Raw genomic sequence first — 24,367 nt, forward strand, 5'->3', positions numbered from 1 at the left:
TATATTACGAATATATTGGGGGCAATTTCAATGAGATATTTCAAAGACTCACCGCGGGCAGAGATTCACCGTCACGATTCATTCGCTTTCTAATAAATTGAACCGATCGTTCGATCATCCGCATGAAATTGTTACGATAATAGCACACAGATACGTCGAACGTAATAGAGTGGGAAAATCACGCGGATTTCAGTTAACGCGGTACAAAAGAACCGACTTTGAACTTTCTTTCGTAAAGATCTCGGAGTTGCAACTCGCGATTATAACAAAGGATGTGGTTTTTGCATCCGGCTTTGCTGTGAACTCGTGCAGATGATAATAATCGAAAAACTATACGCGACGCGACGAATCTCTGAACTTCGCGTCGAACGTATGAATTTCAATCGCGCGCGGAGTTTGTTCGCGTTGCAAAAAGTGTCCGCGATCGAAATGGGGATTCTCACATTCCGTGCCAAACTCGCGCCAAATTACGCGTTGTCAACAAATGATAAAGCCGAGGTTTCCGTCATCGCCGTTCGTGAGTCACAACGTCGCGAGAAATTCCCTCGGGTCAAAGAACTTCCCGTACTCGCGACAAGAAGATTACGGAATCGCGATTACACGAGGAATTCAATTGCATGCCACCACCAATTAATATCCATTATTCTACCATTGATACGAATTCCTCGATCGGTTCGATGGTCCGACGTCAACTGTCTAATGCGGTACAGTCCTCAACGGAATAAATTTGTTTTTTTTTTTTTTTTGTTACTCACCTGACTGAGGGGTCGTATCCGTTCGTGTATGGACTTTTCCGCTTGTAGAGCTGTCGGCGGCGGATGATCAGGTGTCGGCGGTTGAACGTAGTGGGTGGGACTCGTTGGTAAAAGCATTTGAACGCGTCTTAGTCTTTTATCGGTGGCGCCCCTGCTTTCCGGATCACCCTGTGACGAATACCCGTCGCGTTTGTCGTCCAACAAACTCTCCTGCGACGACTTCAGGGTAATAAATGCGTTCGAAACGAAAGTCTGACCATTGTCGACGAGGAGACCCCCTTCGCTGCAAGGCGATTTATCCGCAGCCCCGTCGACGTCGAGGTTCTCGTAAGCCCGTTCGCAGTTCCTTCTCAGCTTCCGCCTGGGGTTCAGCGCCTTTATCGGGCGATTTTTGTACATCTCGGTTATCGCGACGGGTTCGAAATCCGGATCGCGATTCTCGCCGGCGCCGCCTCCGAACCTCGACTTCATATCGACGTACTGATCTACGCTGCGCGCGGGGTATCGCAGCTGTTCCCGTCGTGATTGAAGCTCGTCAAGATCGGCGTGACTCCTCGCCCCGCTCCTCGCCAGACATAAATATTCGTAGTTGCTCCGACCCAACGAACAATCGGCAGACAGTGACATCTGAGTTTGCAGGTGAGTCGGAGACACGGAGAGATTTCGTCGGGGTGGTTTTTTCGGTGGGGTCGGCTGTAACAGGATTTTCTAACTTTAACGCAGGTCCCGACGAAACAGATCGGACGAACAGCGTTGGTCCGAACGAAACCAGTTCCGTACTCGGTGAAACTTTCAACTATTTGAAATCATCGTTTACCGAAACTTTGCTGTTAGATGCGGGGCTGTGAAGGGAACTGGACAACGGTGCCATGGGCAGGTAAATTCCCGCCGCATTTGTGTCGGCTGGCAAACAACGCCGATCACGAGGACTCGGCCCTCCGATGCTCGACGAAGACGAGACGCTCAACTGGTCCGACTCCCTGCCACCGCAACCGTAACCGGGAAGCTGCAGCGAGAGATCCTCGGATATGAAGCTGGAGTCCATCAAACCCCGCGGTGCCGGAAGACCCTGATATAAACCGTTGTCCGATCCCCTAAGCATCAGAAATCTGGCTAGAACTTTTTCTCTCCCCAGAACGACAAACTTCGCGTTTGTCAGCGTTTGTGTGAAAATTTCTCAATTGGTGCCATGTGATATCGTTAGAAAAGTTTGTTTTTCTTTATTTTGTTTTTATTTTTTTTTAATTTTTTTGTGTAAGGTGCAATATAACGTCGTACCGTGCAATGTCTGTTGTTAGATTTGTGTTGTTGATGTTGTTCATATTGGTGATGTTGGTGTTGTTGTATGGTTTGTCTTCCGGAGTAGGTTCGGAACTCTCTAGTGTATTAATTGAGTTCAGAGTGTCGGACATTGACATAATGACGCTATCGAATACGGAGCTGAGATCGGAGTCCTCCGTCCAATGTTGATTCTTCGACGTAGATCGATCGTAGTCGGTATCATCGTTGATTTTACCATCGCTAAAACGTGGAATCCACAATGCCAGAATCATTTACGCGACAATCTTGATAAATCGTGCAACTACGATCCGCCAATAGCGATCCGAAAGCCTCTCTTACCGACACACGCCGCTAATTGTCACCATTATCAAAACCACTGAAAGGACCAACAGGTTGGTCGTTCAAAACTTTGCAGAACAATCCACGCCTCTGGCCCTTCCACTTTACCCTCGGTTACATTATAGCCTACCAGTTCACTCGGTGCTCGGTTCGATCCAATCAACTGGTCTGGACCGAAACACATAACGTCTTTGATCTCGGCAGGATATTAGCAGGGAAAAAAAAAAAAGAAATGATCAACTTACGTATATCTTTCGTCAAATAGAAACAGAGTAGCTGCGAGCTTCCGGTAGAACATAGAACAAAAGATAACTGAGTAGCCCCGTCGTAGAGACAAGTTCAGAATTCGTCTACACATAATAACCCTGCAGCATTTATTCGTTGACTTTTCTAGTAAGCGAGATACCTTCTCTCGGTCTTCGGAATAGAAGTCTCGACTTTTTAATGAGGCTACATCGCCGTGCGGGTGAAACGGGTGAGGAAATGAGGGTACGGATATAGCGGCGAGCGTTGGCGCTGCGGGAATCGCGGACGCGGTGAATAAGAGATGGAAGTAGCGAGGAGCGAGGTGTGAGAGAAGTAAGAGGAGCGTAGCAAGGGATGGGAAGAGGTGGGTTGAAACCGTGGAAGTGGTTATGAGTTTTATGCTGAGACCAGCTAACATTTACATTGTTTAACGCGATGGATTCATCCAGGGCCAAGTCGGGGCAACCTTGCCCTCCCCGCAACCCTGCCTATCCCTCCGCAAACGTCAAACATTGGTCAGGACTGGTTCTGCAGGGTGGCAGAGACCGGGGATGAGAATCGGAGTGGTGGCGGTGGTGGTGATGGTGGTTCAGCTGCGGAGTCGAGTCTAGCTGTAACTGGGCGGCGGTAGCGGCGGCGGCGGCGGCAGTAGTCCTAGGGTCGTGGGGGTGACCCGGGGCGAAACGCGCGCGAGCGAGCGAGCGAGCGAACCAAACGGACGGGGCGAACGGACCCATCGCTTGCCTACATCAGGAAAATTAAAGCAAGCCAAGCGATGCCTAACGTGCTGGGGCTACACGCCTACACCCCCCCAGGACGAACCAACCACCACCACCACCGTTGCCGCTCATTCACCGCGATCTCTATATATATCTATGCTTTTGTTTGCTCACATCTTCTATATTAAACCGGAGTTCTGTTCCATATACCTATACCTATACACTACGCGCGTATTTCAGGTATACGCTTGTATGTAAAAATGTATACACGTGTGTACACGACTCGTTCGTGTGGCACGAGTATAGGAGTACGTGGTACGGAACGTGCGGATGGTACACGTGTAGGTATATATCGCGGTTGGTTTCGTAAAATATTACGTACATATGTTTGCATCTGTATAACAGGTAGGTATACGTCAGTCGGTGAGCGAGCGAGTCAGTCAGTCCGCTCGTTCGTTCGTTCGTCCATCGGCCCGTCAGTCGGCTGTTTGTATATGAAAAAATGAGCTTTGCGCGAGAGCGTGACTGGTATCTGCTATCCGGCGGTTGAAAATAAATATATCCTAAAACAAATACGTGCGGGGCGGAAAGCGGCGGAACCTCGAAAGCTCGGTATTTTAATTCGAAACGGTGAGTTGCTCGACCGCTGGTTTTTTTGACAAAGAAATACCTCGGATACATTTCTTCGAGGCTGGTGGATGCTATTTCTGCACTCCGTACATGCAAATTAGTCAACAGTTATAATCATACGAAGAATGGAAGCGGCGTGGTCAATTTCCATTTGGCGATTCCCAGGAAACGGGAATTCGCAATCGTCATTAGGTATAAACGTAGATATATATATATATATAGGAAGAATGGGGTAACGAGATCAAAATAATCCTTGTGGACCAAGCAAACAGTAGAATGCGATCGACAAACTATCGCGCGCTGTTTGACCGCTGGTGACAACGCAATCATTGTTCATCAACACCGGGTGCTCTGTACCTACCGGCCGTCGTTGATCGTTCAACAGTACGGCTCGTTTGACGCATAAGAAAAATATGGATTGAAATTCGAAAGATTACGTGACTCGAAACAAAATAACGACAAATCAATGATTAACATACGCTCGTACGATCCAATGTTCGAACAAAGTGCGAACAAAAATTTGAAACAAGCTAACGATATAGGATAGGTTTAACGAGTCAGGGGACTACTTACAAAGACATGACGGACATTCCGGAGATACGCCTATCGTCATCTCGAGGTTCGTGATAGAACCGCCACTGTGTCGGGGATGTTCCTTCCGCCGGCGAAAAATCATCACCGGGACGAACGTTTTCGTAAGGGCTTCCGAGTGAACCGCCCCCGCCTTGTACCGGAATGGGTGGTAAATTTTCACTGTCGGCGTCGCTCTCCACACCCGAAGATGACCTATGCCCTGAAACGAATCCAAGGAAATATCGCCGTGTCATTTCGGATACCGGGAGCTATTCTTATTTTATATATTTTTTTCTTTTCGTCAGCTACGCTTACTTTTTATAACCGTAGTGATGTCCTGCGTGACATGAGGTGGAAACTGTCCCAGGAGATCAAGGACGGTGTTTTGCCTCGAATCTCTGATCCCCAAGTCGACACCACGGTCCAGCAGAGTGCGGACTACTTCCATTTTTCCGCATAACGCCGCCTCGTGCATCGCGGTACCAGCGGAAGTCCTCGTGTTCACGTCAACCCCTGAAGCCAGGAGAACCTCGACCACGGCTCTGCGGCAGGAGAAAAAAACAAAAAAAAAATAAATAAAAAAAAAAAACTTTAGCGCGTATCGCCGGCTTTCCGATCGCGGTTTCGCCACGATTATTCGTTAACGCCCCACGACTGCCGGTAGAGCATGCGAGGTATAAATATGTATACGGTACGCGCGCATGGAGAGGGAACGTTGCACGCGAAGCAATGATGGTTTCCCAAAATCGTTGTAGCCGGAATGAAATAGGATTCGCGATGTGCCTACATTGTCAATCGAATAGAAGGGTATTTGTCCTGGCTTACCGAAAGCAATGCTATTGAATCCAATAATTTACATTACCCGAACACTCTGTAGCTTCACAGGATGAAAACTCACCTAGAATAGATAGAATGGCGGCGAACGGGTGGTTTATTTAGCCAAAAGAGAAAAACAAAAACAAAAAAAAGAAAAAAAAAAGAAAGAAAAAACGACAAAACGCCGGTTTTATAACGGCGTTGCCCCGTGACTCGGCTTGACGTGACAAATTAAAACTAGGAGTTTCGTACGGGGATAGAATCGAGAACAGTAGGACCACCTGTATTGTAATGTGAACGATCCTATTACCACCAAAGCGTTGTTAAAACGATTATAGAACCGCTGGTTAAACAGAAAAATCCGGTGTTATACCAGATTACAACCCGGCAATGATTCGAGGCTGTTTCGAATTGCTGTTTAAATTATAACCCAATAATTTTGAAGGTTTATCGGAGATTATACCGGCCAGTACGAGCGTAACGATTGGGAACGATCGGACGACTCACGCCACCGCAATGCTATTTTCAAACGAGTTGTTCCGAACCGAATTAGTCGATGTTACCCCCCTCGCTCTAAATTGACTGCGTTACATATACCCGGATTCCCGAATCCCCCGGCTTTCCTACACGATGCACTCTACCAATCTATCGGTTTTACGACCAAAACCCCGTACAGCTCTCCTCGCATCACCACGGTAGAGTTCCCGACAAACAAACAAAACGAAAAAGAAAAAAAGGAGAAAAAAAAAACAGAGAAATTTCACCTACCACGCTCGACGTTTTTTCGCTGATTTCAACGCGTGTTTTTATCCCCAAAATTCCAATTTAGAACGAATAATGAATATATATCTGTTATGTTTAGCACCATATGGAACATATACATATAGAAACTGGCGTACATAAGACCGAGATTCGAAATACATGCTCCATCGTTCGCTTAATAATTATTTTCGATCAACGACGTAACGTATAATTTCGTACCGACGAGGTTTGGGAATGAATTCGGTGTATGAAAATTATTGGATTCAATGTGCATGCCCAGTATATCTAGGAACGTCGGTTAATATGATTCTCGTAATCAGAAGGTACTCAGCGGTTCGCGCAGACGAACATAGCAGCCCTGATGCGATCGATCGCGAGTGTAATGGCTGACTATCGGTATAGCTGCGTATTGGTATACAATCCCGGAATGCACATGTAGATAGATTGGTTATATACGGCTGAAGTACAGAATCCACTTCACCGCCGACACCGAAATCCTCGTGATGTCGATGCCGCTTGTATATCCGACCTACCCGCTTCGCAAGTCTATGCACATTTCTCTCTCGAATCGCACACAACTCAGTGCACAAGATCACGCGATGCGCACTTACTAATTAATCTTGGTAATTACCGGCAGTGCCGATAATGCGTTCGAAATTTCAACCACGGGATTTCGTATGAAATGAAAATTTTGGATCTTCGGAACGCGGTTATATAATCGATGTACGTACGGTCGGGTGTGAATTTGACTCATTGGACGTACGCAACGAATCTCCGAGCTGTTCGATCGATTAAATTCTTAAAATGGGATGAACTCACCTATGGCCGTTTCTTGACGCAAGGTGGAGGGGCGTGTGAGGAAATATAAGCGAGGACGAAGAATTGCGCAGCGGCTCTATCAGCTCCGGATGAGTCCGAACCAGAAGCTCGACGGTCTCCAACCTGAAAAATACAATCAATTTCATTGTTTCATTATTTACAATAAAATTATCGATATTATAACGAAGGCGGAAACATTATTCCGCAACTCCGATCCGTTTTGATGACTAAACGGTTTTTCCTTTTCACAAATGCCAATCGGCGGTCACTTTCAGAGGTATTAGATTTAATGCCGACTGACCAGATAAAAGATATGAGAAATTAATGGTCAATTCAAATGTGGATATACACCATATTGTGTGTAATATTTTGTGGGAACTCAGTTTCGCAAACTTGTTGGACGGACCCAACTATACGTCCACCGTATGTAGTGGTTTTCGAGGTGGGTTTCGGTATGTGCGGATATGTAGGTATTCGCGGTAATTTATCTGATCAAATTATTAGGTTTAATTAAATTTCCTCCGTTTAATCGTCCGCGACCGCTTCCCCGTTACAAAATTAAAGCCAACTAGAATATAGATCAAGTATCAACGCATACCCGCATAAATATTCCAAAATCGCATATACCGATTTACAATTACGAAAAAATTTGTATTACAAGATAATCGAAATGAATAAAAAGTAGCTATTGAAACTGCGACGGTTATAAATACCAGCAAACGTACATCGAGTGTGAAAATAATATAAATGCGTCAGATTCCGCGCAAAACTTCGGACAAAAGTATCGTCGCGCACATAAACGTTACGTCAGAATGAAATTCAATAGCTGTCGGTTAGTCGCGTAAAGTAAGTGTCGGATTTCACGTGTATTACAATAACGTACATTCACGAGTTCTTCCACAACGTGGAATAATTGAATTTCTCTATACCGGTATCGATGAAAATTTCGATCCGAAAATCATATTTACCTGCCATATTGAGCTGCAAGGTCCAACGCCGATTCTCCACGACTATTACGGATCCCTGGATCACAGCCATGCTGTAACAACTGTGTCACAACTTCCGTGTGGCCATACTGTGCCGCGCAATGGAGTGCGGTTTCATTATCCTTAGTCTGTAACCAAATATTGATACATCTCGTAACACGGTATTCAATATCAACGAGGGCTAACGAAATATAAGCGACGTTTACAAATTTCTATTATCATTCTTCCGAGCGCATAATTTGTCAACAACAACGATCGAACCGTGCGTTATAGGAAGAATGAAGAGATATTGAGTCGTGAAATATTTTTTTTTCTCCAATCTACTTTGATATGACGATAAAACGTACCGCCAAATTAACGTTGGGTACGGAAGGACCTTGGCAGAGTATCAACCTGACGATTTCCGCGTCTCCCGCCCACGCCGCGAGGTGCAAAGGCGACGATCCTTTCGCGTCGACGACATTCGTGGACGCTTCGTACTGCAGTAAAAGTTTGACCACATCTCTGAAACAAGCGGGACAAAATTATTGCAAAAGGGGCGGCACGTTTCGTCTGAATGTGGATGCGGTCGTTACGACGCGACGTTTGTTTATCGAACGAATTCAATAACTGACCTGTGTCCGTTGAGAGCGGCGTGATGAAGCGCCGAGTAACCGCTCGCATCCTGAACATTCGCTCCAGGTCCTCGTCGTAGACTGAAATCAAACGTACCTATTTATGTATTTACAAAATACGAAGTGGTACGAAAAGCTCGAAAATCATTTATCGAACCGAACATCCGCACACCACGGTATAACGGACCTAAATGTACACGATTGCGGAATCGTATGAAAATTTAATGGCTAAATTTCAAGTGTATAGAATTGCCTGGTGTTCAGAGGGTGAATTTCTTATGTCTAACCCCGAACAATGACGAGATGTTGGCTGGAATCTGGAGCCACGTGGGGTATAGAGCAATGAAAAAAATACCGATAACGCCAGGGATAACAACAATGATAATAATGACGACAATAATAATAATAATAATAATCATCATCATTATTGTAATGAAAAACGAGGCTGAAAGAGTGTTTTCAATCGACCCAAATCCGTGACCTCTGCGCGAATAACTTCACCTCTTTATACTTAAAAACTCTGATTACAGAAGCGCGCGCGCGCGTGGGCGAACTGCGAGGGTGGATTTCCGCAATTAAGAATTTACCTCGAGAGATTCGCACTCCAAGTACAAGTAAGTAAGTAAGTAAGTAAGTAAGTAAGTAACTGAGTAAGTAAGTACGTTGGTATATAAATATGTAATACGAGTTTAATTACTACACGCTTATCTCACGTGTTATCGCACGTGCATCTCTTATCCGTCATTCTTTCTTCTCTACGACCTCCACGTGCATGGTCTCAACGATTCTGATACCACCCCCCCCCATATTCGTGTACAGAAATGAAAATTATGTGTATGTATAAAAATTATTCGCATATAACCGTCTATACATAGTCCTACGTACGTAAGTAACACGTACACGTTTGTATACCGGATTCCGACTAACGAAGCTGCTTTTGACCCGTTCAACACATGTTCTCATTACACGGTATTGTTGCGTGGATCTTTCATCTCTTACATGCGTACAGTACATAAGACGTACACCACGCGATATGGTGTGGACAAACATGAAAACACCGCACACGATGGACGATCTATTTTATGCGAACGCGCCGGCGAATAGGCCCCAAGCTTTTGCTTCACGTACGTACGTACGCATTCGTATACCCTCTTGCGCAAATATTGTACATACATCATTTACCTATACGGGGAGATGTGTGTGTAATATGTACACATAACTTCTACCCCAATAGCGTAAAGATGTGCGGATTCGAATGTGTACGTGTAGGCACATACGTTAAGTACACACAATTCCACCCCCCCGCGGGGGATAAGCGTAATATACAAACCACTGTTTACTCATAACTTTTGATCCTCTTCTCGCTCATTTTTCAAGTACGTATGTCACCCCGTATCATATAAACATACGTATGTGCAGCGTACGTATACGATTACGTATCGCGATTGATTAGCGATATCTCATTATCGATCCGATTAATTAATGGCATGGCATAGGGCGCATTTCGCTGCCGTATTTTGATGATAAAAATTTCGATGCTCCTGATGATTGATTTAATCAGACGGTGTGAATACGCGTTCGATGGATTTCTGAATACACTTTATACCGATAGAAAAAATGTTCTCCGGTGTAGAGTACCGGTCGTTGTGTATAGAAAATTTGAAGAGTTCCATAAATATGTAGTGGTCGCACAAGTGATATTAACGACTTTTCAAGCAGCTGACAAAGCGAATAATCTAGCGCTGCAGTAGGTAGATATAGCGGGCGTACAGTGGTGCATCGTATTCAACGATTTTCACGTAATCGTATACTAAAAGCGCAACGCCAAGTTATACGTGGGGTAAAGTTAGCGATCACGTAGCGTGTTTTACAGTGCAGCAAGTGAACGTGCGGTTAAAGGAGTTATCATAGTTATTATATAATTTACGCACCTCCAATTAACAGAGCTTGGTTAGGTACGTGATGTAGAATCGAGGAAAATGGATGGGAGGGCGTTTCAAAGCTGACGCGGCAACGCAAAAGCCGTCTCAACTTTCATGATCACTTCGAGTTGGTAGAAATTTCGATCTGTGTTATGACGAATTAAAGTAATTATAGGAGCGCGTAGAAACGCGAACCTGGCAATAGACATATTATCAAAACGACCACGCCGTACAGCAAAAATTTTCGGCCCCAAAATCGAGAAAAATCCAGAGCGTATCCTATCCCTTTGGATTCTTTCGATTGTTTGATCGAAGAATGAAGTATTTTTAAAATCGATCGCAGGACACTTTTCTAAGGTACTCCGACCTCAGAAACACGAATCCTGTGAGTAAATTGAGCTACGAATTTTTCTCATCGAGATATATCAATTTTTATGTTTCGAAAAGTGAAAAAATGGCGATAACTCGATCAATCGTGTAGATAGATCAATATACCCAAGAATGTTCGTCGGAAAATCTTTAGTAAAGCTATAGGCATGGAGTTTTCTTGGCTTCGCAATTTTCAAATTATTAAAAAAAAAGCAGAAATGACGTCTAAAAAGTTTTATCGAGTTCAAGAAATATTTTGGAAAAAAAACTTGTCCGTTTGACGTTTAATGCTCAATTATACGTACGGTACGTATATATCTACAACATTTACTACACAGGGGGAATATTATTCGGCGATATATTTGCTATCGTCAAATGTCCACTCCACTCCACTTCGGCAGCACTTCACTCCACTTCTCTCGCTCGCGGTGACAGGCGATAGAAGGCGAACATTATTTAATATTTCGCTACCCGTCATAAAGTCGACTTGACAAGCAAATACACAGAGTCACCGTAAAACTCGGTCAACGTTACTTCTTGCTCTACGTAGCAGGTACGTAATAACCTTACACACACGACCGGCAAAAAAAACCTCCACAATTCAACGCCGCGATATATTTCAGTTGATTGAAACATTAACGAATTCAGCATAAAAAATGGACCAGTTTACATACTTCCAATGGCCATTCTGCGCGGTTCTAATCAGTGCGCCAAAAGCCACGAGTAATTCAAACGAACATATACCGGAATGCTGGTCCATCTACAGACACTTAGCACTTGAGCTTTTTTCCCTTTTCCTTTTTTTTTTTTTTTTTTTTGTTTCGAATCAAACAACGGTGCGAATCAAAAGGCGGGGGTGGCGCACCTACCCTTACACGTAGAGATATAATAGTCCAACTTGAAAACTATGCGGATCGTTTGTATGGAAGACCTTTGGTGGCATTTGTTTGTAAACCCAGCGAAGCCGTAAGAACCCGAGGAGCTGGTGGAGGGGGGGTGAAAATAAGAATAGGGATGCTGGCTGACTCTTAAAGCCAACTGGCTTCGTCCAGGACCCCTATAAGGTCGTCCTGCATAAGAGACAGAAGTTCCTTACCGCGGACGAGTGTTAGTGGTACGTGCGGGACGAGGTTAACGTAGGTGTAGCGGTACGGGAGCGAGTAGTTCATAGTTGTTACCCGTACAAACATTTTCCACACTGCGGATAGATAGGATAGCTTTATATGTTCCGCTTTGAACAACATATGTGCACCGTGTACCAAGGTCCCCGTACACAGCCATAGAGATGTTTGACTCTCCCGTTCATACCATTCATTTGACTTTGTTCCTAACTTCCTTAATTAAACTGGGAAGATTGTCTCGCAAAAAGGGCAATGCCGAATTCCCCTCTCCCGCCGGTTTTGCTCTTCCTAATTCTCGCCCAGCCCGCCCACTCTCCCTTAGCGACTATACCGGGTTACGGCACTTGCCCTCGCTTTAACGATCACGGGGACGACGATCGCTCGGATAAGATACTTCACCTTTTCCTACCCTAATTCACTGATATACCCTACGGAAAAACTGCCATTCGACGTAAGCCCCGGCTACGTACTTTTATTTCATTGAGAGGAAAAACGGAAGGCGAGTATATAACTCCGGGCTGCACTTGATCACATCTTTCCTCATGCATCTGTCTAGCTATACAAGTAATGCGATAGTCGCGGGAGATCTTTTTTTTCTTTTTTTCTTTTCTACAAGGTCTTTCATCGAAATGCTATTCATTCGACTGCGGATAATATTCGTCTTAGAATTGGTCATAGTCCAGTCTCCGAGAGATAGTTAGTTCCAGAAACAGCGACATGGAGAGGCAGGCAAACAACTGTTAAAATCAGCTGTTGCGGTTTGCGGTTAATTGCTCAACTCGTATTCAACGGCCAGAAGAAGCCGTACGAAAGTTTTAGGATTCGCCAAATAATCAGAAGGTAGGTATATACTGTCGGATTGTGCGAGAGGAACTTGATGAAAAAAGAAAAAAAGGTCAATATTCTAGGAACATTCCCTGCACCTTTCTATCGTGTAAATCCGTAAAACCATACGACGAAGATGTGTAATATGTATAGTAATACGTACTGTAACTTTCTAGATGAGATCTTCCATCCCCTTTACACATAATAAAATAACCGGCAATCATAACTGTACATAAAGCAGAGTACCTAGACGCGAAGGGTCTTTATCGTATTCATTATACCCTTCGATATTGTTTGACTTTCTCTCCCGAATAATATATCCCTTGATTTCCGTGTGGGCAAGCCCTTACCTACCCTTGAAACTATGAGAGAAGGAAGGAGAGGGGAGGGAACGAGGGGTCGGGAGAGCGAAAGGGTGTTCAGGCGTCAATCGATAGCTTCCGCCCTCTTGCCGAGCGGAGAAAAGAGGAGAGGCGAGGAGAGGAGAGGAGAGTAAAAGGGGGAAGAAAAGATGAGGAGTGAAGAGTAGAGCCTCCGCGACTGATCCGTCTAGGCGACGTGTGACTCGAGAATTTAGATGCACGTGTCACCGGCGGTTTAATTTGCTTAGGCGGGAAATATTTGACAGTGTCGACGTCGTTGAGGCCGCGTACAAGGTATAAGGGCGCGATATAAATTGAAGCGAAGAATTCAGAAAATTTTTATGATCAAAGGTACCTCGTCCTCGTCAAAGCGATCAAAGCGTTTGTCTCTCATGGCACGATGTCGAGTTTTACGAGAAAGCTCGTTTAGCACTACCACCAGCGACGGAGCCTACGCCTGTCTCCTTGTGCAACTTTTGACAGAATGTAAACCGACGGTGAACGGTAGGCACCGCGTTATCCAGTAATTAATTAAGACCGAGGGCGGCGCACCCCCGCCGCGGGTTCTCCGTTTTCTACCGTGTTTCTCTTCAGACTTATCGCGTGCGACGCGCAGTCAGAAACCGAAAACGGAAAGGTTCGCCCGGTCTGACCCTTACCGCGATGGGGATTATACCAACGTTACCCACCAAACCACCGAATATTCGGACATTTATATACCTGACGCGCTGTTGCTTCCACGAAAGTAACTATACACGAATGTAATTGCCGCGTGTACCTACGAATCCGGCTAATTACTGTTTCATTATTAGTTTTCTACCCGGTTCACCCTCTACCTTGATCTACGTATATGTTGTACGTATGTACGTTTGTATATGTATACAAACGGATCTTCGTTACAAGATTGAAAGAGAGAAACTGCCGGAGCTCTGAAGCAAATTGTTGAGGATATGAAATATTTAATGACTTTCGCTTGTGTCAATATGAAGAGCAATTAAATAGCGCAATTTTCACCGCGAATTGTTTTTACGAATTCTGGGTCACGTGAATTCACAAGTTCTGCACAAATAATTACGCCGATAACGTAGTCTTGATCTAAGATTTTTATATTTGTTCGAATACTTTTCTACGCGTTATACCGACGATTGATTTCTCTGTTTTTTCATTATTTTAATCTCGCGCGAGAAAAAAAAAACTGCCGGAATACAATAACAACGGTGATAATTAGTTGCAATGTGTCGGTTTGTCGGTCGCAGTTTATAAACGCTTGCATACCGGTGACGCGGTAGATTTCAGTAGCGAGGAAAAGTTGGCAAATCGTACGGAGAAATTCTTGACGTTCTTATTTTTTTTCCCCTCATCTTAGAACTTCTTTCTAGCTTGAAACTTTCTTTAAACGCGATTTGCAGCTCGGAAGAACGCGGCGCGGCGTGACCCAATTTCCCGTAAAATGGCCTACCTACTCTATTTACAACCACCAACGCAGAGATGCGTGCGTGTAATAATAAAACGAATGGAGTTGTGCTTTAATTTCCATTTTCACGCACTTATAATGAAACAAATTTACGAATTCATTCCAACAAATGAAAGTAACCATAATAAATTCATCATTCGCTCCGTACGTTTGCACGACCCAATAATTTTCGGAGCAATTCCGTTTCGGAAATTAGACCAAAATCCCAATCTCGAGCTGGACGATATTCGTAGCGGCGCCGTTTTATTTTCACGCTGCTATTACAGCGGATCGGGCGTCCAATTGAATAGGTCAACGATTAGTTTTGATTGGTGTGAAAAAATTAGACAAAAAACAGGCTTAATTACATATCGCACGATATTCAATGCGATGATGAATTACGTAATACAGACGTGATAATTACGGTTGAGATAAGTTGACTACAAGGCAAACAATGACAATCGACAAATATCATACGTACCACATACATGCGAATACTCGTGCGAATGTATCGCTCGTTATCCTGGTTCAGTTCGCGACGATCACAATATGATCGTTAGAAGAATGATAAGGGAGAAAAAATTTGCGAAAGACTATTTTGTGAATGAAGAGGGGACTCGCGCAAAGTTGATCTTGAAAAATGACGAAATGAAGAAAAACGAAATAATAATGAACTATATGAGACGGTGTAAAACGAGAAATAAAAGCTCGGAAACTAGAATAACATGTCGTTTTCTTGAAGCTCCTCGTCGAGAAGTTTGCATTCACGTATGTATTTCTTTATTTTAGCTTTCAAAAAGCGGCTTCCATCAGGCGCAGTTGCAGCCCACGTAATGTACGTAACTAACAAATAAAGAACAACAAAGAACAATAGAAAAAAGCTGCGTCAAACTTCCACCAAGCTTCAGCTCGTTTCCTGGCACTAAATACACACAAGTTCCGTGTGTACCAACGACATAAAGAGCAATTTGTTAAAAAGAACCCGTTTGTCGCGATGCACTCAGCACCCGCACCTCCACCCTCCACCTCTCTACCCCATTTACCACCCCCTACCCTGTTCTTTTTAAGCCAGCTCGTGTGCCGCCTACAAGCCATTGCACCAAGTGTCGTTGCAGGTTGTAACAACGTGATAATTGTAAAAGAATTCTGGCTCCCTTAATGGCTGCGAATTAAAATCATGTTTTACATTATGCAACATCACAAACTGCACGCAGCTGCATTCCTTTGATGTATTGATATTTACACATTCTTCATTTGCCTGGTCAGAATTACGTTCCCCCCACTTCATCTCTGCATTTTGTCGTAATAAAAAATACAAGAAAATGCGAAGATAGAGAAGGAAATAGCTTGTGAAAGCAGCGGAAAGTGTTTTAGCTAATGCAATGAGGCTTACCAAGCCTAATGATACCGTCGTGGTGCTGCTAGTTTATGTTGAATTACAGTACTCATCGGGTATAATCAGTCAGCTAATATTATTGTAGACACGGTCTAAACCGGCCTGACTTTCAAGTATGAATTATTGATCAAGCTGCAGAAAAATCAACGATGGTGAATGTTACTGTCATAGCTATAGATGGTAATCTGTGCAACAAGCAAAAACTAAAACAAATATATGTATTTCACAATTACAGAAAGAAGCAGTCAGTTTGTACTTGGAACTGATAAAAGGCGGACTCGATCAAAGAAAATGTGTGACTTAAAACTTGTTGCTGCAATGTATGAAACATTATCTAACAGAGCACTGGATACAAGCCCTTTTAAAATAAGAACGTGTTATCTCGATCTCCAAAAATAGAAGGCATATGAGCTGGGCAAAGGTTTTAGTAACAGCACGTTGAATAAAATCGAATTAATATCGACTTGGACTGCACTAAAAAAATACATCTTTTTCCTCTGTTATCTCCTTGGAGCTCATCGCCTATCTGTACAGGACAATGTTTAACAGACAAGCGAATGACACTGAGTCATGTCAATATATAAAACCCATTGAAAAATCCCCGAACACCGTTCAACAAAAAATTCTCTGAGACCCTGTCAGAGGATATGAAAAACCACAGATGGCAGGCTAATTGGTAGGTGGCTGATGAGTATGATTCTAATTTATCAACGACAGTGATTGTGGTCAAGATTAAAAGCTGGCTATTCAACTTTAAACAACACAAGCCTGATGCCAATAAACAAGCATTATTCACTCTTAGACTATTCCTTGTACCAATTTAGAGCTGAACGAATGTAAATTTCATTCATTCGTTTGATCATTCTCTCAGAATTAATCTATAAATCGTATAACACTTGGCGCGGTCGTTTGGGGTTTACAAAAATAAATCGTTAAGGGCTATACGAACAAGTGGGTAGCAGTATGAAACTTTTTGGAGTATGTTTGCGGTGATCGCAGTTAACTGACGATTGAGAGATGGAGCGATACTTAATCATCGTATTTATAATGAGGTTCAGATTTCCTAATTGATAAAGAGAATAACCTAGCTGAAAGGAACGGGTGAGAATCTGGCAAACGTGAAATGAAGCTGCTACTGCTGCTGCTGACACCCACCTTGCTAGCGGACCACTCCTCTTTGCTCGTTGTCCCAAAATCTTCTCTACCACGGTCACATTTCCACCACGAGCTGCTTCCAACAGCTCCTGATCCTTGCCCATGGCCCATTTACACTGATCACGCACTTCAAATATCACCTATATATCTTTAATTTGTATTTTACTACGTTAACTCAAATTTCATTGATCCAACGTCGCCATATTGGCACAGACTGGCGACCGTCACGATGCCTGGTGGTCGCTAGGGGCACCACCGACCCATCTGATATCCACGCACAACACTCAAGTGACAGGTGACAGATGATGCGTCTGTTTGTATGTTTACCTACAATCTGAATGCACTTTGAGTTATCGATAGTGCCTCAGAATAATAGTTTTGAGTATTCAATATGAATTTTGGTTCTGCCGGGAATATTATCGTTCTCTTAGCCCTCGCTACGCAGGCTTGTCATTCTACACTCCAAGATAACCCAGCTTTCGTATTCGGTAAGTACTAACCTAACATAACCTAACCTATCCAACACACAGCATCAACTTCATCGCAACGACTGACCGATAAAAGTAGAACTGTAACAATTATTTTTTTACTGTTCTAGGCAACTGTTGTTAAACTTTATTGAATAAATGAATGATCAAGTGTGCCTATATTTTTTGTGAGACTCGACTTTTTATCACCTATGATTCACGTCAACGATTATTTAATCTAAATTAAATCATTCAGGGTAGACGTACGAGAGATTGAACATGAGTCACTATAGTTGATACTCGCATATTTTATATGTAAATTGCCCTGGGTCAATTATTTTTATGTACGTAATCAGGGTACCGCGAAACCCATTATGATATGTAAACGAAATGATCAAGCTTCCTGAAACTAAAATTTATAAAGTGTAAAACACGATACACCTACGTATGTTGTACCTATGATCCGAGCAACCGCCAACTATTCGATGAATTCCGTCATTAATCGAGAGGGATTGAATTCATTATTCAATTTGTGCGAATATTTTGCTAACCCCAACAATTTTCAGATGGAAAAACCGCTATGTTATCGTTGGCAAATTACGAAAAGTCTGATGAAACCGGTCAGGCTTTTAGCCAACTAATAATTCTCGACAAAAATAGTACCGTAACTATCGAAATTGTCGAGATTCCACCTGGTGTTTCATTTTTCATAACGCAAATTCATACTCATCTGTATAACGTCACGTTGTCGTACGACGAAACAATTATCGCGAGGAGATATACCTCCGGCTCAAATATTGGGCTAGTAATTAACGTTAATGAACAGAACGCACCGAAAATTTATGTTCAAAATGATAACCGGGCCAACGTCGAAGCTCTGTTAGCTGTTGTAGCCTATCCTGACAACGGTAAGTGAAAGAGATTTTCAGGAAACTCGCAAAAAAAAAAAGAAATCAAAAAAGATATGCTGTAATTATTTATTCGCGTACATCACGTTTAAAAATCTAAATCGAAAATCACGATTTTATTCACAGCACCTGTGCCAGGGGGTTGCAATATGGAATTCGATACCGAAATAGCACCCTATCACAAATTAACGGTTACCGATTCGACTGTAAAGGTCGACATACAACCGGGTGCATCTCCGAAATCAAAGGGTATCCCGGTACCTTGCGAGGCAAACGCCGTACAACATGAAATGTATCGTCTGTTTTTACCAGAACAAGATTTTACCAGCAGCACCTACTTCTCTTCCATCGTCGATGTCTTAACTGTCCAAGGAATCAGAGCAAACAGCAGAAAGGTGAGAAATTTTAGATGATAATTTGAAATCACAATCACTATCGTTATTCTGTTGTGTTTGGCTGACAGAATCTTTCTACAGAGGGGCTCATTTCCAATCCTCACCGCATGAGAATTAAGTTTGACTAAATTTCGACGGGCGTAATCGCGAGAAATTCCAGTCTATCGTCGAAAAATCGGCAAAACTAAGATCTGATTCATCCGTCCGTTATTTTATACTGTCCCCTCTTTTACTTGTACTGCCAGATTCCATCTTCTGCAACCGGATCGAAAATGAGACGCGTTTACAGTGCTTATCCAGGTACTGGTTCCGTTTATGCAGCCTTAGCCATAACCGGCAACAACACCGCTGCCTATGTACCAGCTTTCACGTACGCTTGTAGTCCCTCGAACTGGATGGACACGTGTCAAGTTTTAAGTACGTGAAACGTGATTATTTTTTTAAAAAAAACGTCGGAGGATTGATTGCTTATTTCATGCGCCTATTTTGTTTTTGTTTTCTTATTTTTTCTTAATAATGGAATCCTGAAATTGATTTTTTATGATACCTGAACAACTCGCGTCGGTTTCAGAGATATTTTCATCACGGTTTACATTATATACTTACATTGCAGATTCGCCGTTTTCAAAAGTTCTCTGCGCGGTAATTTTGTTTCTCGGATTCTTCACAACATTCCTAGGTCACAGATATTTTAAAACCGAAATGTTTTTGCTGGGATTTTTATCCGGAGCACTCCTCAGCTACATAACTGTCGCAATTGTCGGTAATTACGGTCCGTCAGGTAAATAACACATTTTTTCTTTATAATTTCACGGTTTAAAAAAAATTTTTCATCTTAACAAAACATTTCTATTTGCTTGCCTAATTTATTCAACCTTCTCCTCTCCATTCCGATATACATATACCTACCCTTATTCTACGATACGCAGTAGTACCGAACGCTGCGTGCAAAAGAATGCGGCGTTTTCGAAGTTTTGAAAATTGAATCGCTAAACCGTTGTCGCCGATGAAAACATATTCTGAAAATTATTTTTTTCTTTTTTATTATTATTATTTCCACTGATAACGGCATGTATGTATACGTGCTTAGTAAAGTAGAAAATAAAGCTACTCCAACTATGGGCAAAGCTACAACACTGCAGCGGATTTACAGTGAGACGAGGCATCGACCCTCGCAGAAAGTTCCGGGAAGCTGAAACGCGGCGGTGAAAGGGTCGCCCGACCCTCAGGACACTTCAGTGGACAATATTGCAATCTTGAACCCGGTATATATGGTGTAGTCGAGGTTGGGGTCAACACAAACGGAAAATCTTTTCGCAAGTGACTCAATTTCCGTTCTGAATTATTTTCCCAAAACTTTCGGAGAGTTATTGACCGTATTTGTATCGTTTCTTTCCTCGTATTTATTTTTGTTTTTTTTCCACGATATACGTACATCGCGCGCTGAAATGAATCGGTAAAGAATTCGGAAACCTTTTTTTTTTCACCCCGCACGTTCGGTACCCGTTATAATGTCGACTGCTTGCATTTGCATCTGCTGGCAGCCCTTGATAATTGTCATTGATGATTGACCTTTTTTTCTTCTAGAAGTGTAACGATCATTCGCTTGATGTGTTAAATAATTTTTTTTTAGGAAATATAGGCATATCCGTATTCCTCGGTTGCATATTAGGGCTCACTTGGCTCGGATTTTGGTGGCTTTACGCAATTCCGGTGTTCGCAATTCTCCTGGCAACTACAACTTTGGGGTTTTTCTGGTCGAGCATCGCGTACTTCAGTTCCCCAGGTATGTAGTTACATGTCGATACATCGCATATTTCATTATTCACACAATTATACCAAGAAATGTATACACACGTACGTATACTAAGGGAAAAGCTCAAAAGCCAGATTAAAATTTACGAGGAGGGTTACACGTCAGGAAAATAAAAGATAATACGCGAACGCGTTTCCCTTTCCACCGTCGCTCTTTTTCCCTCGCACCGCATCTAATACATGCACGTGTTGTACATAAGCGGAATAACAAAGGAGAGATATATGAAATCGGGGTGAAGGAGGGAGAAAAAAAGCGCTACCCTTCTCTATCAATGTTGTTCACTCACGTGGAAAGCTCGCCCTCCAATTTCCCCCCTCAAAATCACCCTTCCCTAGGCCAACTCGAACCCTCCCTTTTCCAAAGGACGCACGGGGTCCTATGGAACATTGTAACCAGCTTGGAAGATTCACATTTACCTAATTGTGTCCTCATATTTATTTAGTGCCGAATCTATTTGGAGTACATGTGCGACATAAACTGTCCTTCATCGTGGAACCATTTCTACAAGATCATTAGGAGATACATTGTTTTTTATTTGCAACGGTCACGGGGTGGCGTGACGATAAAATAACAACCTCTTTAGACGCCTCGTATTTTCGTTCTTCCACATTCTCGCGATAATCGTACTCTTTAAAAGATCGTGAGGAGAATATTGGCAGGACGAATCAGCAACAAAGGATTATACTGGAATTCTAGTCCCGGATCTCGGCTAAGCCCGGATAAAATCCATTCTATATACTCAAAGCGTTTCAGACAGATGGATCCTTCATTCCAGACACAATTCTTGACTTTTATACGTTATGAAAACTTCTTTTATTTCGTTCGCAAAACACAAGATAGCTTTATAAAGGATTATCCATTTTATCACGATGACCTCGATTTTTAAACGCGCGAGAAGTTAATAGTATGCTACTGCACTCTGCATTTTTACGAAATATATATATATACTTACCAATCTCCTGTTTTATTCGTAGCCGGAGTTGGTTACCTGGAAAACGACACAAACTTCTGGCTGATATTTATCCTGCTCATATTCTTCGTGCCACTGGCATTGAGCGTGGTACCAGATAGCGCGAACATTATCTGCTGCGCCATACTCGGTTCTTATTCGGTGGTTATTTCCATCGATCATTACGTTGGTTCGAACCTGAAATACATCATCATCAACATCGTGAGACGCGCGACTTCTCCAGGTTTCAACGTCGCTGTTATCCACCCACCGTATCAGTCGAAAGGTATTGAAATCAATGTAATCGGATCGCTTGGTTTTTTTGACGGAAAAACTAACGATCCACTCGATATTGGGGCTAAAAAATTACTTCAACGGTACAAACAGTTAATCACCATTTCAGACATATGCCTGACGGTTTTCTGGATAATTCTGGCGGTCGCTGGAATCATCTTCCAGCTGAGATTGAATCGCGGAAGACCACCTTTCCCTCCCGGTATGTCGGTGCCTGGAACTCGGAATTTACCTCAGTCGGAAAGAACGCCGTTGCTGGTTGAATCCAGAATGCCGATCAGCGCATCACGGAGCGACGATCACATTTTCGAATCGCCCAAGTGGTACAACAGATTTTTCCCATGTTTCAAACTATATTAAATATCCTTCCGGCGTGATGAGACTGATATTTTCAACGAGATATCAAGGCTTTGTAGTTTTACGGGTGTTATAGACTCACATGTAAGGTGTAAATAATAAGAATATGATATGTTTCGGGCCAAATCAAGCTACGTATTGTGATATTTAGTGCCATTACGGAATTGTTCGACAATAAAAAACAAAAAAAAAAACATGTTAAGTAAATCGATAACGTGACGAGAAATCATTCGGCGATTCTCTGAGTCGGTGAAGATAAGTCTCGAAACAATTTGGAATCAGGTTAATCTTCACGAATTGATTGTAAAAACGTTGCGAAACCGCAGTAAGTCAACCTTGGTACGAGAAAATCACGTGTTTACTTGAAATCTGAGAGGTAAGAAGCTTCCTAATAGTTTTGACCTCGATACCGAACAGTTTTGGTTACCCCAAAACTCGATTCGTAAATTCTCGAGCTAGGGAGATGCAAATATCTGCCTTCGGCGATTGATGAAAACTTTGATATTATCTCAAAAGTGTTTTCATTGTAGTTAAAGTGTTTGCGCTTAGCTTATTTCGCTCCCCCTAATTCCGGGGGCGTTTTTCTACGCGCATAACTACCCATACATAGGGATATAAATATAAAGACATGGAGTTGGATTCGTGTGCGGGGAACCCCGGAGGGCAGAGGCGCGTAAAAAGCACCCTTTCCTACGCGCGCCTTGTTTCGTGTGGTATGATCCCACCGCCGTTAACACGTCTTGTATTGTACCCCCCCACCCTCGATAACAATGACTTGGATCCATCGTTCCCCCGAGGGAAGAAGCCCCAGCCGAGCCCAGCGGACCTACACGGAGAGGAACATGTTGAAAGATTCGTGATCCGGAACGCGCGCGCGGCTATGCGGCTACGCGGCTATTCGGCTATGTCGACTACGAAGGTTAAGGAGTGAGGAAGGAGAACAACCCCCATTTTAGTAAAACGTTTCACGTAGACACACCCCAACGCATAGACGTACGTATTCGTTGGGTAAAAAGGATGCCACCGCGAATGATTATCCTTTAAAAGATACTCGGGGGTTCACGGTGGCGTGAAACGGGATTAGAAAAGACCTTTTCATATAAGTGCACAGACCTTTTATGCTAGGTTTATGTGTATGGTTTTTTTAGTATTAGTAATAGCGGTAGAAAATATCTGCGTATACGTGTATCAGGATACACCGCGGATGTCGTCACGAACTGTCGAATTCGTTGAGCTGTCCGCGTTAATATTATTTCACATAGCTTCAGGAGTGAAGAGGATTATTCGTTCCGCTGAAAGGTATACGTACATATAAGGGTGATGATAATATTTGTATTCAATAATTGTGTCATATTCACTTTCTCCATATCACATACTCTTGTTAAAATGAATTAATAACATTTATTGAATCGAGACAGTGACACCTAACAATGGTTTTATCTATACGCTACTAATTACAATCTTAGAGGTAATCACAGCAACAATATTATCTCAATATTCACAACACTTACATAAATTACTGCCGCAATAATATATATATTATCATCTCGTTAGTAAATTTATTTATCAATCGTATAATCGTTAATATTATTTTTTTTTTTCTTGTTACTTGTATTTTTTTCTGCATTTTCATTTCAATTAATATTATTATTTATTATTATTGTTTTTTTGTTTTTTTTTAATTATTATTTAATGGTAATCGTTAATATTAATATTATTGTTATTAATAATCATTATTAATCGTTATTATTATTATTATTATCATTTATAATTACTATAAATTTCATTTATCGCTATGGTATAAGGATATAAAGGAAATTCACGTATCCAATTTCGCGCGCTCGAAAAACAGACCATCCACAATTATACAAACTTCGTTAATTAAACTCACTGTCATATTCAACCTCCAATGCACCCGCATTTTACAATTTACAATTTTACAAATCAAGGCTTCAGATATCCGTATAACTTGACTTACAAATTTCATAACCCAGCTCTATCGAAGACATCTACTGGAGCGCATTGCAACATCGAATCC

The 24,367-nt window shown here is 42.6% G+C and overlaps 3 protein-coding genes across 18 annotated transcripts in view; 2 read left to right on the plus strand and 1 right to left on the minus strand.

Annotated features, from left to right (window-relative positions):
* Positions 1–17,396, minus strand: part of LOC105690191 (ankyrin repeat and SAM domain-containing protein 1A-like) — a 40,589-nt gene extending 23,193 nt beyond the window's left edge. For 3 of the 5 annotated variants that reach the window (XM_012407796.3, XM_048656088.1, XM_012407795.3), the window contains exons 1-10: positions 17,144–17,396; positions 8,541–8,621; positions 8,274–8,430; positions 7,909–8,054; positions 6,941–7,063; positions 4,859–5,085; positions 4,544–4,763; positions 2,034–2,276; positions 1,573–1,849; positions 756–1,448 (exon numbers count right to left, since the gene is read on the minus strand). In XM_012407796.3, the coding sequence (XP_012263219.2) occupies positions 756–1,448; positions 1,573–1,849; positions 2,034–2,276; positions 4,544–4,763; positions 4,859–5,085; positions 6,941–7,063; positions 7,909–8,054; positions 8,274–8,430; positions 8,541–8,621; positions 17,144–17,247 (2,271 nt within the window). In that variant the 5' untranslated portion in view covers positions 17,248–17,396. The remainder of the gene's footprint in view (positions 1–755; positions 1,449–1,572; positions 1,850–2,033; positions 2,277–4,543; positions 4,764–4,858; positions 5,086–6,940; positions 7,064–7,908; positions 8,055–8,273; positions 8,431–8,540; positions 8,622–17,143) is intronic. The other 2 variants (XM_025747166.2, XM_012407797.3) reach the window with 1 other exon arrangement.
* Positions 3,833–16,789, plus strand: LOC125501113. Of its 10 annotated transcripts, none has more exons than XR_007278615.1 (4): positions 3,833–3,970; positions 9,071–9,154; positions 15,382–16,140; positions 16,224–16,789. XR_007278615.1 is itself a non-coding variant. In XM_048656092.1 (4 exons), exons 1-4 carry the CDS (start codon positions 4,096–4,098, stop codon positions 16,290–16,292), a joined length of 270 nt encoding a protein of 89 aa, XP_048512049.1. In that variant the 5' UTR covers positions 3,875–4,095; the 3' UTR covers positions 16,293–16,789. The 10 variants fall into 10 exon arrangements, 3 of the variants coding, with proteins under 3 accessions (XP_048512049.1, XP_048512050.1, XP_048512048.1); XR_007278614.1 differs by having other exon boundaries at positions 15,382–15,427; XM_048656092.1 differs by having other exon boundaries at positions 3,875–4,162; positions 9,071–9,158; positions 15,382–15,427.
* On the plus strand, positions 17,379–22,530 carry LOC105690155 (transmembrane 7 superfamily member 3-like). 3 transcript variants are annotated; one of them, XM_012407723.3, is made up of 8 exons: positions 17,379–17,631; positions 18,177–18,518; positions 18,645–18,913; positions 19,159–19,330; positions 19,527–19,694; positions 20,547–20,699; positions 21,704–21,964; positions 22,082–22,529. In XM_012407723.3, the coding sequence occupies exons 1-8, from the start codon at positions 17,535–17,537 to the stop codon at positions 22,330–22,332; spliced, it is 1,713 nt and encodes a 570-aa protein (XP_012263146.2). In that variant the 5' UTR covers positions 17,379–17,534; the 3' UTR covers positions 22,333–22,529. The 3 variants fall into 3 exon arrangements, with proteins under 3 accessions (XP_012263146.2, XP_048512046.1, XP_048512047.1); XM_048656089.1 differs by lacking the exon at positions 19,527–19,694 and having other exon boundaries at positions 22,082–22,530; XM_048656090.1 differs by lacking the exon at positions 18,177–18,518.
* Positions 22,531–24,367: the final 1,837 nt, after the last annotated feature.

The sequence above is a fragment of the Athalia rosae genome, chromosome 5, assembly GCF_917208135.1.
Source record: "Athalia rosae chromosome 5, iyAthRosa1.1, whole genome shotgun sequence".
Taxonomy (NCBI): domain Eukaryota; kingdom Metazoa; phylum Arthropoda; class Insecta; order Hymenoptera; family Athaliidae; genus Athalia; species Athalia rosae.

Coding starts and splice junctions, on each gene's coding strand:
- LOC125501113 (XM_048656091.1), top strand. CDS start 4,096: ATGGAAGCGGCGTGGTCAATTTCCATTTGGCGATTCCCAGGAAACGGG. Junction 4,163..9,070: donor GAATTCGCAATCGTCATTAG/GTATAAACGTAG, acceptor CTCTGATTACAG/AAGCGCGCGCGCGCGTGGGC. Junction 9,155..16,223: donor GATTCGCACTCCAAGTACAA/GTAAGTAAGTAA, acceptor TCACAATTACAG/AAAGAAGCAGTCAGTTTGTA.
- LOC105690155 (XM_012407723.3), top strand. CDS start 17,535: ATGAATTTTGGTTCTGCCGGGAATATTATCGTTCTCTTAGCCCTCGCT. Junction 17,632..18,176: donor TAACCCAGCTTTCGTATTCG/GTAAGTACTAAC, acceptor AACAATTTTCAG/ATGGAAAAACCGCTATGTTA. Junction 21,965..22,081: donor CCCACCGTATCAGTCGAAAG/GTATTGAAATCA, acceptor TCACCATTTCAG/ACATATGCCTGACGGTTTTC.